Source organism: Acanthisitta chloris, unplaced genomic scaffold (genome assembly GCF_000695815.1).
Source record: "Acanthisitta chloris isolate BGI_N310 unplaced genomic scaffold, ASM69581v1 scaffold24723, whole genome shotgun sequence".
NCBI classification, from domain to species: domain Eukaryota; kingdom Metazoa; phylum Chordata; class Aves; order Passeriformes; family Acanthisittidae; genus Acanthisitta; species Acanthisitta chloris.
In genome coordinates this window covers 25,178-39,404 of record NW_008664623.1, presented here as the reverse complement: position 1 = coordinate 39,404, position 14,227 = coordinate 25,178, and the positions used below count along the sequence as shown (strand labels likewise).

General features: G+C 49.9%; 1 protein-coding gene across 1 annotated transcript; it reads left to right on the top strand.

The window, feature by feature from the left end:
* Nucleotides 1–223: 223 nt before the first annotated feature.
* On the top strand, nucleotides 224–9,331 carry RAB3IL1 (RAB3A interacting protein (rabin3)-like 1). The gene is made up of 9 exons (XM_009071448.1): nucleotides 224–452; nucleotides 853–948; nucleotides 2,226–2,303; nucleotides 2,817–3,032; nucleotides 5,158–5,286; nucleotides 5,399–5,511; nucleotides 7,699–7,798; nucleotides 8,629–8,695; nucleotides 9,070–9,331. Exons 1-9 carry the CDS (start codon nucleotides 279–281, stop codon nucleotides 9,150–9,152), a joined length of 1,056 nt encoding a protein of 351 aa, XP_009069696.1. The 5' UTR covers nucleotides 224–278; the 3' UTR covers nucleotides 9,153–9,331.
* The last annotated feature ends 4,896 nt before the right edge of the window (nucleotides 9,332–14,227 follow it).

The window sequence follows — 14,227 nt, the reverse complement described above, 5'->3', positions numbered from 1 at the left end:
GTAAGGGCAGATCCATGTCAAAAGTATGAAGCCCCTCATAGGGAGTCAGTGCCTGTATGCAGGGAAAAGGAACTGATGCAGCTGCTGCTGCCCAAATTCTACCCCTGTCTCCCTCCCTGCCTCTATTCACTGCCTGTGTCTGGATGTGTTTGTTGAGTGTTAGAAGGGGACTGGGAATCTCCCCCACATACATTTTCACTCTGCTGTGACCCCACAGCCAGGTCAGTTTTGAGGAAGAGAGCCAGAAGCAACCCTCTGTGGGACACTGGAAGCCACTAATGCCATCCAAAGGCAACAAGGAGGAGCCAGAGACTGGCTGCCAGGATGCTGGAGGTGTGGATGAGACCCAATCCACGGAGCAGCTCAACGTGTCACGACTGCGAAGCTCCTCCGTGGAGATCCGGGAGAAGGGGTCTGAATTCCTGAAAGATGAGCTGCACAAGGCACAGAAGGTAAGGCCCGGGGTTTGTGAGAACACCTGGGGATGGCAGCACAGATTTGAACAGTGGGGGCTTTCCTTGGGGCAATCTTGGAATCTGGAGCAGGCAGAAGAGAAGAGAGAATAAGCTGAAGTGGCCATAAAATGGTTTGGGTCAGGACAGCAGTTGCTGGATGCCAGCGTCCAAATTAGTCCTGGAAACCTGCTGCAGGAAGCAATTGCAGCCTGAAAATCCTGCTACAACTTATGGGGGGATGCTATTGGTGACATGGAGCGTGGTACAGTGTTTAGTGATAGGAATCTTGGATCAGGGGTCCAAGATTGGGGAGGAAGGGTTGGGATTGACAGGGCAGGGCATCAGCACTCCTGGGGCCTGCTGCAGTCCGACGTGTCCATCTCCATTTCCTCACCAGGAGCTGAAGCTGAAGGACAAAGAATGTGAGAGATTGTCAAAAGTCAGAGAACAGCTGGAGCAGGAACTGGAGGAGTTAACAGCCAGCCTGTTTGAGGTACCACCCTCTTCCTTCTCCCACCATTCCTTAAGCTAAGCTTACATCCAGCTCCTTTAAGACAGGCTTTCCCTGAACTTCCAGCCATCTCCTCCTGCAATTTCCTCCTTTTCCCTGTTGTTCTTTCCCACTTGGAGAACCAGAGCTGGGCAGTGCTGCAGGCAGAGCCTCAGAGCAGGCTCGTGGGGAGCCTTTACCTATATTTCCTGCCCCTTCTAGCACCTGTGGGGTGGCATAAAGAGCACAGTAGTTATGGGGCTGCACATCTGGTGGCAAAACCAGATGTGGGGATGCTTGGAGCTGAGCACAGCTCCCTGTCCCTTTCTGTGCCCTCTCTGTAGTCTGGGCAGCTGCTGTGTAGTAGAGATGAATCCCTGGCTTGTCTCAGCTCTTGCTTGGGGTGGGAACATGCTGGATGTCCTTACACACTGTGCTCCAGTGAGTGTCCAGAAGGCCTGTTGGTTGGGTTTCTTGCCAAGCTCTATCCTGGCAAAACCCCATTTACCAGGAGTAATGTCTGGATCTGTCTGAGCAGTGAGGAAAGCCAGAGCCCATCTGTACCTCTGAGACACAGGCTGGTGCTGGGTGTGAAAGCCAAGAGAGCAACTCCCTCCTGAAATTTTGGCTGCCTGAGCTCAGGGTGATGTAAGAGATAGTATAGCCAAGGGCTGTCCCTTCCTTTGGTAGCCTTGGCCAGACTCTGCTTCCAGACAGCGCCGCAGGGAGGCTCCAGCTGGGATTCACCCCACTCTCCTCTTCCTGTAAGGATGATTTTAAGCCAGTTTCTCCCATTTGGCCCCCAGCTGAGCTCCAGCTCCTGCTGTGTCCCAGCTATGCCCAGAGCAGTGAGGGCTGTCTGCTCCACAGGGGAAGTGGGAACAAAGTGCAATAACAAGTCAGGCAGGAGCAGTGACCTCACCAAGAGGTGGTACAGCAAGTCTGGATCAGGATCAGTGCTGCAGACAGCAGTCAGGGGCAGAAAAAAACAGTTTAGTGATCAACCAGCAAGGCTGCAGTGACAGCACAGGGTGAGGTGAAGCCTGGAGCTAAACCTTTTAACTTGGCCAACTACACTGCTAGAAGGGGGATGCAGTCCAGGCTCTGGCACTGAGAGCCTTCTCCAGGAAATTCTGGGGGAAGGCTCTGCACAGCTGATAACAAACCTCTTGGACGTGGCAGTGATGTCTGTTCCTTTGCTTGCTTGCCTGGAGCATGTGATACAGCAGAGCTTTATGAGCTGGGGTGCAACAGGCAGACTAAAATTCTCTCTGGTACAGGAAGCCCACAAGATGGTGAGAGAAGCCAACACCAAACAGGCTGCAGCGGAGAAACAGCTGAGGGAGGCACGAGGCAAGGTGAGAACTGCTCTCTGTGGCTTGATTTGTGGGCATTTTGAGAGAAAAGTGCCTGCAGCTTGGTCTCTGAGATGCTACATTTGCTCTGGTCCCTTTCCAGCAGACACTGAGTGAGGGGGAAGAGGCATCCCTGCAGTCTGCTGCTGATTCAGCTCCTCTCTGGGGATGGATAAGCTGTTTAATTGTGGGCAGGGACCTGGGGAGTTTGAATTTCCTGGCAAGGCTGCAGCACAGGGCTGCTCAACTAGTTCCACCTTGAAGAGAGAGAAATTTCTTTGGGTTTATTGGCTCTGACAAGAGCCTGAGGCAAAATGTGCACAGAGTGAGGGGCAGAGGGGTGGGATCCCAAATAGCTGCTGTTTGTTTAAAATCCTGGGTGATGGTGGGCACTGGGAGAATGAAGAGAGGCTTCATGGCTGGGCTTGTAGCTGGTTCCCTGTGGCTTTAATGTTTGGTGGGGTGCAGCAAGCTGGAGCTCAACAGGTGCTGTTGACTCTTGCCTTTTCTCCTCAGATTGACATGCTGCAGGCAGAGGTGACAGCCCTGAAGACCCTGGTGATCACATCCACACCTTCCTCTCCCAACAGGGAGCTGCACCCTCAGCTCCAGAGCCCTTCCAAAACTGTCTTCAGGAAGGGTCATGGACGAAACAAGAGCACCAGCAGTGCAATGGTCTCAGCTGCCAGCCACAATGTGCCTCCAGAGCCAGTCAGTCGGGAGTGCAGAGAGGTGGGTGAGGGCCATTGACTGCATCGGCCTTGGAGCCACCACTGTCACTGTGCTCAGGGAGCTTCTGCCTTGGGCTTCCTGAAGAGCTCTGTGGTTTCAGGGTTGGGAGAAGCTGTTTGTGGAGTAACATGGCTTGTTCCCTAAATTTGTGCTGAGGCAGGCTCTGGAGGGTTTCCTTTTGTGGAGATTTCTGCTTTGGGAGGCATGTTGGAGGCTACATCAGGACAGCAGCTGGAGGAAGCAGTTGAGGGATCCCTGGGGTGCTTAGGCAGATCCAGGAGGTCTCAGTGCTGTGCATGGATGTGTCAGGAGCTGCTGAGCAGACACATGTTGTTTGCTGCATCTTGGCATTGGAATCCACTACTTACTCTGGCATGATTTGGTGGTGTTTCTTCTCTGCCTAGTTTGTCTTGAACACCAGGACATCAGCTGGTAGCCTCTGCCCCTTGCCCTGTGTCCTTGGGCATGGCACTGTTCCTCTTTTTTGCAGAGTATATATTTAATCATATTTAATTCCTTCCTCACTGGAAGGAACTGGGCAGAGAAGCATCCAAAGTGTTTGTGAATATCTTTCAGACAAACCCTGTGTGATTCCCTTTGGTGATCCTTTGATAGTTCCCCTCACCTGCTGTGACCATGGGTGGAAGTAACACTTCTTCCTGCTGGCAGGACCTTTCCAGCTGGGAGCTTTCCACTAGCTAGATGTGTACACAGCTGTCCTGGGGAGCAAAAAGGAGGCAGCTTATGGTACTTGCCAGGAAGAATGAAAATGTATGAAGATGTGGTGGGGCAATGTGTCTCACTAGTGATTTTTTGGGTACTGTGGCCTCTGTCATGGATGAGGGATCAACTTGCACAGGGTGCAGATATCCTGGGGTTGAAAATCTCAGAGCTCAGCTTCCGAACATTCTGTACCAAGAATGGGGTGGGGGTTTGTCTCTCAGATTCCTAAATGACCTGTGTGAGAGGTGCTAAAAGGCAACTTGGTGTTTGGGGAGTTGGTGCTCTATAAGTTGATGTGTCCCATCTTTTAAACTGAGCCTAAAACTGACAATTTCTGTTCCCTTTTTGCACCTCAAACTGAAGTCTAAAAGTGTAGCTGCAGCTCTGTGATGCCTTGAGCAGCACATTTAGCTATCTGGAAGGGAAGGTCTTGAATCTTTCTTTATATCTCCTGTTTTATCTCATGATTTTTACCTCCCTTCTTGCCTGTCTCTCTAAACCTTTTCCCCCACTGTCTGTCTCTCCCTCTGCCCTCAAAGTCTGGGTTCCCTGCTCTCCTCTCCCTGTTCCTTTGCATCCTCCCTGGGAAGGCTATCCACATCACCTATGAGCCAGGCTGGCAGGCCTTGGGGGCAGATCCTTCCTCTTCCTTGCGGCAGGTAACCAACTTTTTGGGAATGAGTGGGACCCACCTGCCTCTCGCACTTCCAGCCTTTCAGTTCTCTCTTCCTTTTATGCTAACCTCCATTCTTTTTCTTTTGTTTTGTGGCTTTTTCCCCATTTATTTTTCCATCCTGTGGCTCTGAAGCTGTTCCTGGTCCCAGGTGAGCAGTGTCCATGGCACAGAGAGAGTGTGCTAGAATCCAGCTGTGTTCACTCATGTTCTTTGTGTTGCTCAGCAGAGTTTCTTTAGTTTTATTTTTCCTTTCAGCAGCTTTCATGGAATTTGTTGGGCTTCTAGTCAGCCTGTCAGTCAGGTTGGTGGTTTGGCTAATGATCCATCTGGGATTTAAATGCCAGGTCCCAGAGAATCTCTTTGCCACTGTGCTTTGCCACTCAGCTGCTCTCATTGTTGCTGCCATGGGCTGAGTGGGCACTTGGTCTGGTCACTGATTGTGCTGCCCTGTCCTGGAGGAAGATGGGATAGAGAGGTGCTTGCAGCTTTCTGGCAGAATAACCCCAGTATGACTGTGTCACTGGCACAGAACTGGTGGGTGGGAGATGAGAGATCCTTGGAGCAAACCAACTTCCCTCAGACACTTCCATGGTGTCTGAGCCTTGCAGATACCAAAGCAGATGTTTCACAGTTAGGTTACCTGAATAGCAGCAGATACCTTCTGATATGGTATCTCTCCCTCCCCCCACCCTCCCTCTTCCCTTTCCTCTTGGACACTTGCTGCAGGTCGACTCCATTTTATTTGCTGAGTTCCAGGCCTGGAAAGAATGTCCAACTTTGGATAAGTCATGCTCCTTCCTAGACAGAATATATCGAGAAGATGTAGGACCTTGCCTGGACTTCACTAAGCAGGAGGTGAGTACTGGAAAAGCAGGACAAACGCTGCCCAGGCTGGCCAGCATGAGTGTCACCTTTCTGGAGGTGACCTCGGCATGTTCTTATCTGCTCTCTCTTCTGTTTGCTGCAGCTGTCAGAGCTGGTGCGAGTGGCTGTGGAGCAGAACACCCTCACCATTGAGCCAGTTGCTTCCCAGACACTACCTGTGGTGAAGGTGGCAGCAGAAGAGTGTGGTGGGCCAAAGTAAGGACTGTGTGTACCTTCTCTTGTCCCCTGCTTGCTGCTGATCTGTTTGTCGTGGATCTGTGTCGTGGAGTTTGGCCAGGCCTTGCTCAGTCACTGAGGTGAACTGTTCAAAGGGTTCGGCTGAGTGTTCTCCAAGCCTGGGAACAGTCAGAGTTCAGCTCTGCTCTGCATGAGAAGGGGAATTAGCTCAGCTCAGCAGATACTGTTGACTGTTTTGGGGGATAACCTAGTGCTATGTTAGTGCTCTTGACTCAGGAGCAGGTTTTTTTCCTCCCCTTTAGGCGGCAGCTTGTTTGATGTTCTCTGAGGGTGTGTTTGTGCATAACCAGGGATGAAAGGATTAAATCAGAGCTGTATTATCCTGTTCCTTGCATCTTGTGAGGTTTGAGCTCACCTTGCACTCCTGACCTTGCTGGTGCACGAGGTGGGTTTGAGCCTAGGGCAGAGCAGATGATCTCTTGCTGCATATCATCTTCCCCACATGATGCTGTCACCTTCCCAGCAGAACTGGGGCTGTGACTGCTCCAGAGCTTGTGTGGCTGTAACTGATATGCCAGATAGCTTGGGATCACCTCAAGGAAGAGCAGCATTAGCAGGAGTCATGTGATATCCCAGATGAAGGAGAATATTTGATTCAGCTATTGAATATGAGTTCAGGTAGGGCTCTCCCTCTGTCCTTCCCTCCCTTATCTTCCAGCAAAGCACCTTCTAAAGTGTCCCTGTGACAGCAAATGCTGCTGGCATGCAGGTTTCCTTCCACTCTCCTGCATTTTCTGCCATCTCTAGGAGGATTGTTCCAAGAAAAACCCATCCTGTGTTTATCCTTATCAGTTTCCTTTGGATTTCTTTTTTTGTCTTCACAGTGAGTCACAGATTGTAACCTACATGAAGGATTTCTTGTTCAGTCAGTGATCAAAGATCTCTAATCCATTAACAAGTGACTAACTCTGCAATTCAGCAGCTTGGAGGCTCCAGCTGAACTGAGCTGACTCTTTAACCCTGTTTCATTTCCACCCAGGCAGGATGGAATCTTGCAATAAAGGACCCAAAAGGAATTTGTTCCCCTTTGTTTCCCAGATGCAAACCACTGATTTTTATGGCAATTTTGGTTGCCTCTAGCTATGGTTGTGATAGCTGAGGGTTCCACTAAGTGGTACCAACCAGACCAAGAGTGACCAGCAAGAGTCTCTTTTTCCCAGAATGCTGCAGTGCTCAAATTTGTGATTTCCTACACGTCATCTTGCACTTCTGAGAATTTTCTCTCCTTAAGATGAGTTAATATTTAGTCAATGATTACTTCCCTTTGATCTGGACACTTTCAGTCTGTTCTTCCACTCTTGGCTAGTATTTGCCATATTTGACATGCTCAGAAGCTCTGAAACGTCACCTGCTGCATGTTCTCATTTTCCATGGCTCACAGAGCAGTTTTTTGCAGTGCCTCTTCCCACTGTGCAAGCAGTGAGTCTCTGAGGAATGTGGCGGTGACTATGCAGCAGAAAATTCTGCTTTACTGCTTAAAGTGGTGATGAAGAGCAACTGTCTTGCAAATAACAGAAGAAAATGGCAAGAAAATAGAGGCAAGCTGCACCCTGGCTGGAGACTGTTTTGGAAAGGCTCTTTTCTTCACTCTGAAATTCTGAAACTGGGGAGCCAGGCTTCTTCCCTGTCTGCACAAGAAGGGATTGGCTTGTCCTTAGGGAGTACAAACCTCATCCAAAGCAGTGTGGCTTGTTTGGAGTTCTCAGCATGAGCAAATTCTGCTCAAATCCTGGATTTACCTGTTTGGTCCCCAGCCAGCATGTCTGCATCCCATCAGGAAAGCTGATACACCTGAGCCTTCCCTGGAATGTGGAGATGGACAGGGACGAGACGACATTTGTTAGACTCTGCTCCAGCCTCACCTCTTTAACATTTCCTGTGGTTTTCTCTCAGGCTGTATGCCAGGGAAAGGGTACAGCCTTGCTGTGCTTGGGTGTAGAATAGTTCGTGGTTCCAGATATTTAGCCATTTATGGAATCTTTCTAGGAGCAAAAGGCTCCTATCGGCCATGGTTTTTTTTTTTCCTTCATGCTGACTGACCCAGGTCTGGCTCCTGAGCTCCCACTTCCATCTCCTGAGGCTGCTGAATCCCTGTGCTCTGTTGTGTCACCAGATTGCTGAAGTGTTTTTCTCCTTTGCCTGCAGGAAATGTGCCCTGAGTGGCCTCCCCAGGACCTGCAAGCACCGGATCATGCTAGGGGATTCTGGGAACTACTACTACATTTCACCTTCCTGCAGGGCCAGGGTGAGTCCTTCACCTTCCCAGGGTGCCTTGACCCTCCAGAGTTGTTCCATACCCTGAGATGTGGGAGCTCCTGAGGGTCAGCCCTCAAAATGAGGAAGATCTATGGGACTTGACTTTGTTCCTGAGGTGGAGATGGCTCCTGGTTGATGATTAAGGAGCAGATCCAGCCCTGCCTTACATTTTCAGACAACCTGTCCTCAGTGTGCTCACTTTCCATGGTTTGATTCAGTACAAGGCTTTGATTGTTTGGCTTTATTATGATTATTTAATTCCCCTTTGTAAAACACAGTAATTTCCTGCCCTTTAAATGCTGTTACTGTTCCAGTGAGATCTGTGACTCGGAGAACAAGTTGTCCTTGCTGTAGAGGGAGGGGAGAAGGTGGATGATTTGTTAGTGTTGCTCTTGGGGCTCTGATTCAATGGAGCATTTTAGAAGCTTATTCTTTCCCAAGCTGCATATCAGAACAGCTCATCCTACAACATGTGACTGGTTTGGACACTAAAAGTTGGGGTTTGTGCACAGACTTGAGTTGCTTCATTTTGTCACTGGCACCACAGTACTCTAATGTATCAAATCTGCAGTAGGTTGGAGTTATTCCATATTGTGTCTCATGGATAGTTTAATATCTTGGGTGGGATGGCAGATACACAGATTTCTTTTGTTTTATTTATATTTAACCAACTTTCATCTTCTCTCTTTCACCTGGTGGTTTGTGGGGCTGTTTCTGAGGTGCTGAACAGTGAGCTGGGTGCTGTGTGGGCCTCCTGACAGGCAGAGAAGGTCTGGAGCTAATTCCCTTTTTTGTCCTCTCTGTTCCTCTCTCCCCCAGATCACAGCAGTGTGCAACTTCTTCACGTACATCCGCTATATCCAGCAAGGCCTGGTGAGGCAGGATGGTAAGGGCTGGCTGTGGTGGGGATGTCTTCTCTGGAGAATTAAGAGGTGCTAATCAGCATGATAGGAGTGGGGCCAGCTCAGGGTACCCTGAGGCACCTGTGTCTGAGCAGCGGTGAAATGACAAAAGAAAGGCTTGAGGGGAGGAATGGAGGCACATATTCCTTCCTCAGCAGCTTCCTGGGAGCTTGGCCTTGGGGTGGAGCTAGTAAAGGGTGACCTGATGGGCCTGTCCTGCTTCCCTCGTGCTGAGGACAAGCCTGACTAGGCTGCGCTGAGAGCACAGCAAGGACTGAGCTGGTGTCCAGCTGTGCCTTGCTGATGTTTTGGTGTTTTTTTCCCTCCTTCTCTTCTCCACACCCACTCTGCCTTGCAGTGGAGCTGATGTACTGGGAGGTCATGCGGCTCCGGAGGGAGATGTCTCTGGCCAAGCTCGGATTTTACCCCTGTGAGATGTAAGCAGAGGTCTGAGCATGGAAGGAAACTGGTCCTGTATGAAGAGCTGTGAGTGCAGTGCCTCTCCTCAATGGGCCTCACTCCCTTCACACCCTCCCTCTGCCTGAAGCTGACCAAGGAGCACAACTTCCACCTTCAGCTGTCCCACATCTCCAGCTGTGACTGGAATGCAGCTGCCACGGTGTCCCCTTGGAGCTGGGCTGGCCCTGGCTGCTCCAGGGTGGCCATTTATAGACTATGGAGTCTCCTATATGCAGTGTATATCCCTTTTTTTTTAACTTTTGTTTTTATATCCAGTCTGCTTTGGCATAACTCCTGTGCAGGGCAGGAAGCCTGGACCTTCCTTGTAAGCCAGTCTGTCAGGACAGATGCTGGCTGTCTGTCCCACTCATTTTTTGGGGTGGAGGGTGCTGTGCTCAGCCACACACCAAGGTCCTGCTGACCACTCTACTCCCATAACAGCCCTGAAAATGCCAGCAGAGCACAATAATCTTACGGAGAGCCACGAACAGTCTGTTTCCAAGTACTTCCTTGTTCCTTTTAAAGGAGCCTGTGAGAGAAGCTTTCTGCCAACACAGTCACAAAGAAGGATTTGTTCCTGTTTTTAACTTGCCATTTGGCACTGGGTTATCCAGACTGGGGGAATGGCCAGAGCTGTGCACCTGGGGCAGAAGAAAGGGAGCAGAGAATTCCATAACTCCCAGCTGGCTGCAGGATGTTTTCTCCTGAACTAGGAAATCTGCTGCAGTTGTCCCAGGCAGATGCAGACTTTGGCAGGTCTTGTCACAGACCCTGTGACAGTCCTTGCTGTAAAGTCCCCCATGATGCTCTTAAACACAAACCTCACCCACAAACATTCTTGGAGCTGTTTCTGCTCTGAGGAAGCTTGAGGCAGTCCTGTTCCCAGTATTGAGGTGGAATCCATGATCCCAGGTTGGGTTCTTCATGTCTCCAGAAAGAGCTTACCCAGTCTGGGTAGTCTCGAAGCCCAGAGCTTTCCTCCCTGGTATGGCATCAGACCTCGAGATGTCTGTCCACTGGGAATCCCTGTTTCTCCTGGGCTGCCAGTGAATCTGAGACAGCTTTGTGTGCACATGAGGGATGTGGCTATGGTTCCTGCATGCCCCAGAATGTGCCAGGAGGGAGGGATGTCACTAAAGCTGTTGGAACACACAGGTCAGTTGCAGCTTGAGCTCAGGCCCAGCTGTGTTAAAGCCATGACTGTTTTGTAGCAAATTTAGCTTTTTCTTAGCCACCACCCACTCTGGGGTTTTCATTTCTAACTGGCATGTCACCCTGTCCTTCTGCCACCATCATAACTCATCTTAGCAAGCTGATGCCCAGCACCACATCACCATCCTCAGCTCCATCACATTCACCCTCTTCTGAGGGACGCTGCAGTAGGAACTCAGTTTTCTTCCACGAAAGATACAAACTGAACTACTGTGGTTTTGTCTAGAGGGAGGAATAGACTGGGAAGGCAAAGGCTTTAGTTTTCCCAGCTGCAGATTTCAGCTCAGGTAAATTCCATCCCTGGAATTTTTCCTCCTGTCTATTCCCCCTGACCTTTTGATCTCTCTACATCATGCTGTGCCATTAGCTGCTCCATTGCACAACATGTGGCTGCATTGCAGCACTGGGAATGAGATGATCTCTTTAGGCAGGAGATGCTTTGGTTTGTGGGATGTCACATTGTAAAAAGCACTTTGAGATGAAAGGAATTGGAGAAATGCATTATGTGAGGTTGTCTGACATTTGAAATGAAGCAGAGAGAACAATTTGTGAAGGAATATGAAGTCACTCCGTTAACAGCAGGATGATTGCACCCTGCTCTTTCATAAAGGAAAATAAACATTTGCTATTAACCTCTAAAAGTCTGGTTAGAGTTTGAGGGTTGGGCTGGTTGGGGCATGTGTGCTTGGTAGCCAAGAGAAAATCCAGTTTGGCTGATGTACGCTGAGTTTCTCTGCCCACTGTGTGTCCTTGAGGACTGGGTTTTAATGCTTTTATTCCTCAGTCTGCTGCTCCCATAGCTGGCTGCTGCTCCATGGCTTCACCAGGGGAATAAGTGATGGTGTTTTGGTAGAGTTTTTGCACAAGTGGGTGATATTTCTTCATAGAATCCCAGAATGATTTAGCTTGGAAGGAACCTTAAAGCTCATCCAGTTCCACCCCCTTCCATGGGCAGGAACACCTTCCACTAGCCCAGATTGCTCCAAGCCCCATCCAGCCTGGCCTGGAACACTTCAAGGGATGAGGCATCCTCAGAGAACCTGTGCCAGTGCCTCACTGCCCTCATAGGTAAGTTGTTACAGGGCAGGTCCCTGTTCTTCCTGAGGGAAGCTGAGGTTTCTCCTGCTCAGTCGTGTCTCCTCCAGTTTGCTGCCATGCGCAGGATGTGCTGGATGTCCCTAAGGCTGTTTCAGTCAAGGATCATCTTTCTTTCCTTGCAGGGCTGAGCTTTCCCTCTCAGCAAGTAGAGATTTTGGGTCACTCTGGTTTCACTCAAATCACTTGCTCTCCTCCTGCTGTTGACATTAACATGGAAGATGTCATCATCATCATCATCTCTTGGTGATGGCAGCAAAAAAGCAAAATGTCCAAGGCCTTTGGGAAAGGAAATTGATGTACAAACAGCAGAAAATGGGATTAGACCTTGGAATAGTGGTCTGGAGCTGATCTTTACAGTAAACTTGCAGGAGGGTTGGTCAGACCTTTCCCAGTTTTCCTGCTTGGATGCTCCCTGAGACCCTGTCACTGCTGCTTGCTATGCCAGCCAGAAACACTACCATGACCTCCACACTGGGAAAAGCCAGAAACGAGTCCTGTGTCCTCCCTGTGAGTGCCCTGAAACACCCCGAGCCAGGCTCCCAGACCTCCCTGTCACCCTTTTCCCTTCCCACTCCTGCATAAACATGGCCATTGCCTCCCTGTGATGGGATAAGTGACCTCATGCAGCTCTCAGATTTCCTTGGTCAGTGAGGGTGTGTGAGGTTTATCCTGGCTGGATTTGCACTCCCATGCTGGCATTTGACATCATGGGAGGGAGAGGAGGGCACTGGAGGCAGCTCAGTTCCAACAGGAGCCCAGAGGAAGAGGCTGCTGTCTGTGGCATGGGCAGAACCCCAACAGACAGCAGCAATGCTTACCCAAGGGAGAGCAATGTCCAGAAAGGGATATCATTTAATTCTAAGCTAAAAAGTAAGGCAAGGATGAGTCTGTGCAGCACAGTCAGGCAGCCACGAGAGGGCACAGGCAGCACAGGCAGGGACTGTCCTCCCTCCCTGCCAGAACGCAGCATCTCCAGGTCCCACATTCTGCTCCTGCCTCCGTGAAGGCATCACAGCTGCTTTCCTGTCCCCTGCAGCCTCGTGGCAGGTGTCTCTCTGCAGCTTCCCTGCACCGCTGGCCGTGGGAATTGGGGTTGGATGGGTGTTGTTCTCCTTGGGCAGCTGGAGAGTAAAGTCTGTGATGTGGAAAGGGAAGGGTTTGGATTTCTTTAAGGGATTCTTGGCTAAGCCTGAGGAACATTGCAAAGCCATGAGGATGGCCAGGTGAGACACTGGGGATGTTTTGCTGTGTCTGAGTCTTTAGGTGTAATGTCAGCAGGGATTGCTGTCAGAAACTTTCCTATGGCTGGAGCTGAACTGTGGCACTGATTGTCCTAAACTTACACAGCGTGAGAAGACATCATATCCCCTATCCCCACCTACCACCTCTTCCACCAGAGCTTTTCTGCTGTTTTCCCTCTCAGAAATAAACCACAATCCACTTGCCAGTCCCCTGCTCTGTCCTTGAACAGTCTCTGGGTCCTCTTGAACCTTCTGCTGTATGAATAGCAATTTTCCTTGCACCCATTTGCCCCTCACATGGGGCCTTTGAGCCTGTCCTGGGCCAAAAAAACAGCTTCAAAGGGATGGCAGTTCCAAAATCTGCTTTTGTGATGTGTTTGACTTGTTTAAAGGACAATGAGCAAAACCATCTGAGAGAAATTTGTTTTCATTCCTCTCTCCCTCCTTAATCCTTTTTCCCTGCTATAAAGCATGAGTTTGGGACAGAAAAGGGATATTTTCTCTCTGATGAAGGTTAGTGTTGTGTACAATGAGCTGCTGTAGCTATTTGGATCTTAATACAGGTTTAAGAGTAGAATTCTCCTCGAGAGGAGATTTGGAATGGAAAGAAGAGAGAAACTGGGGTAAGGAACCTAGAACACTAGTTTTGCTCATGGCAATTCCCTGTCTGCTGGTCCTGTCCTTTCCCTGCCTGCAGAGCTGCTGCAGGTTTGCTCGGGGCTGTAAATTCAGCTGTCTGCACAGCTGGTCAGGCTGTCCCCACATGCACAGAGGTGGATGTTTCCAGGAACCAACAAATGAAAGACCTTCTCTGTTTGCTCCAGGTGCAGTTGAGGAGAAAGGAGAAGATAAGCAGCTGGCCTCAAAAAGGTTTCAGGGCTTTCCTGATCATTAGTAACCTTCCTGTATGATGAATTTATCCGAGCAGTGAGGATTACTGCAGAATAGGCAGCACTGTGTCAGCCATGGGGAAATTCCAGTCATTTTGGACATTCAGGGAGTGTGGCCCTGCCAGGAAAAAAGTCAAATGTCCTGGCACAACTCTCAGTGTGCACGTGGCACTGAGGGCTGGAGCTGGTCAGCTCTGCCAAGGCAACACGTTCTTTATAGGAGCAATCCCTATGGTGCCACTGGTGCTGGGAGCCAAGAGGTTGGATTTGCTGTTTATCCAGTCAATATTTCCATGTTTGCGCCTGGGTTACTGGGCTGAGCTGGAAGGTTGACTTTAGCCAGGCTGTGAAGGCAGATGGACTTTGTGCTGGTTTATATAACGTTCAGAGAATTGCCAGAAGCCACAACAAGCCCTCGGGGGGTAATTCCTGTTCACAGGGGATCAGAGGGATAGTGAGATGCCTCCTGGCCCTGCTTGCTCTGTGAGATGGCAGGTCATAACCCAAAGAAGAGAGAAGTGAAAAATTAACCTGGTTTGGGGGTGGATTAGAAGGGAAAGACAGCACAGAGTAAATGAGACCAGGTCTAGCCATGGGCTGGATGTGAGAGGAAGAA

Excerpts from the sequence above, each read along its gene's own strand:
- RAB3IL1 (XM_009071448.1), top strand. The coding sequence starts at position 279 with ATGCCATCCAAAGGCAACAAGGAGGAGCCAGAGACTGGCTGCCAGGAT. Across the intron at positions 453-852 it reads AGCTGCACAAGGCACAGAAG|GAGCTGAAGCTGAAGGACAA; the intron begins GTAAGGCCCGGG and ends TTTCCTCACCAG. Across the intron at positions 3,033-5,157 it reads TCAGTCGGGAGTGCAGAGAG|GTCGACTCCATTTTATTTGC; the intron begins GTGGGTGAGGGC and ends CACTTGCTGCAG.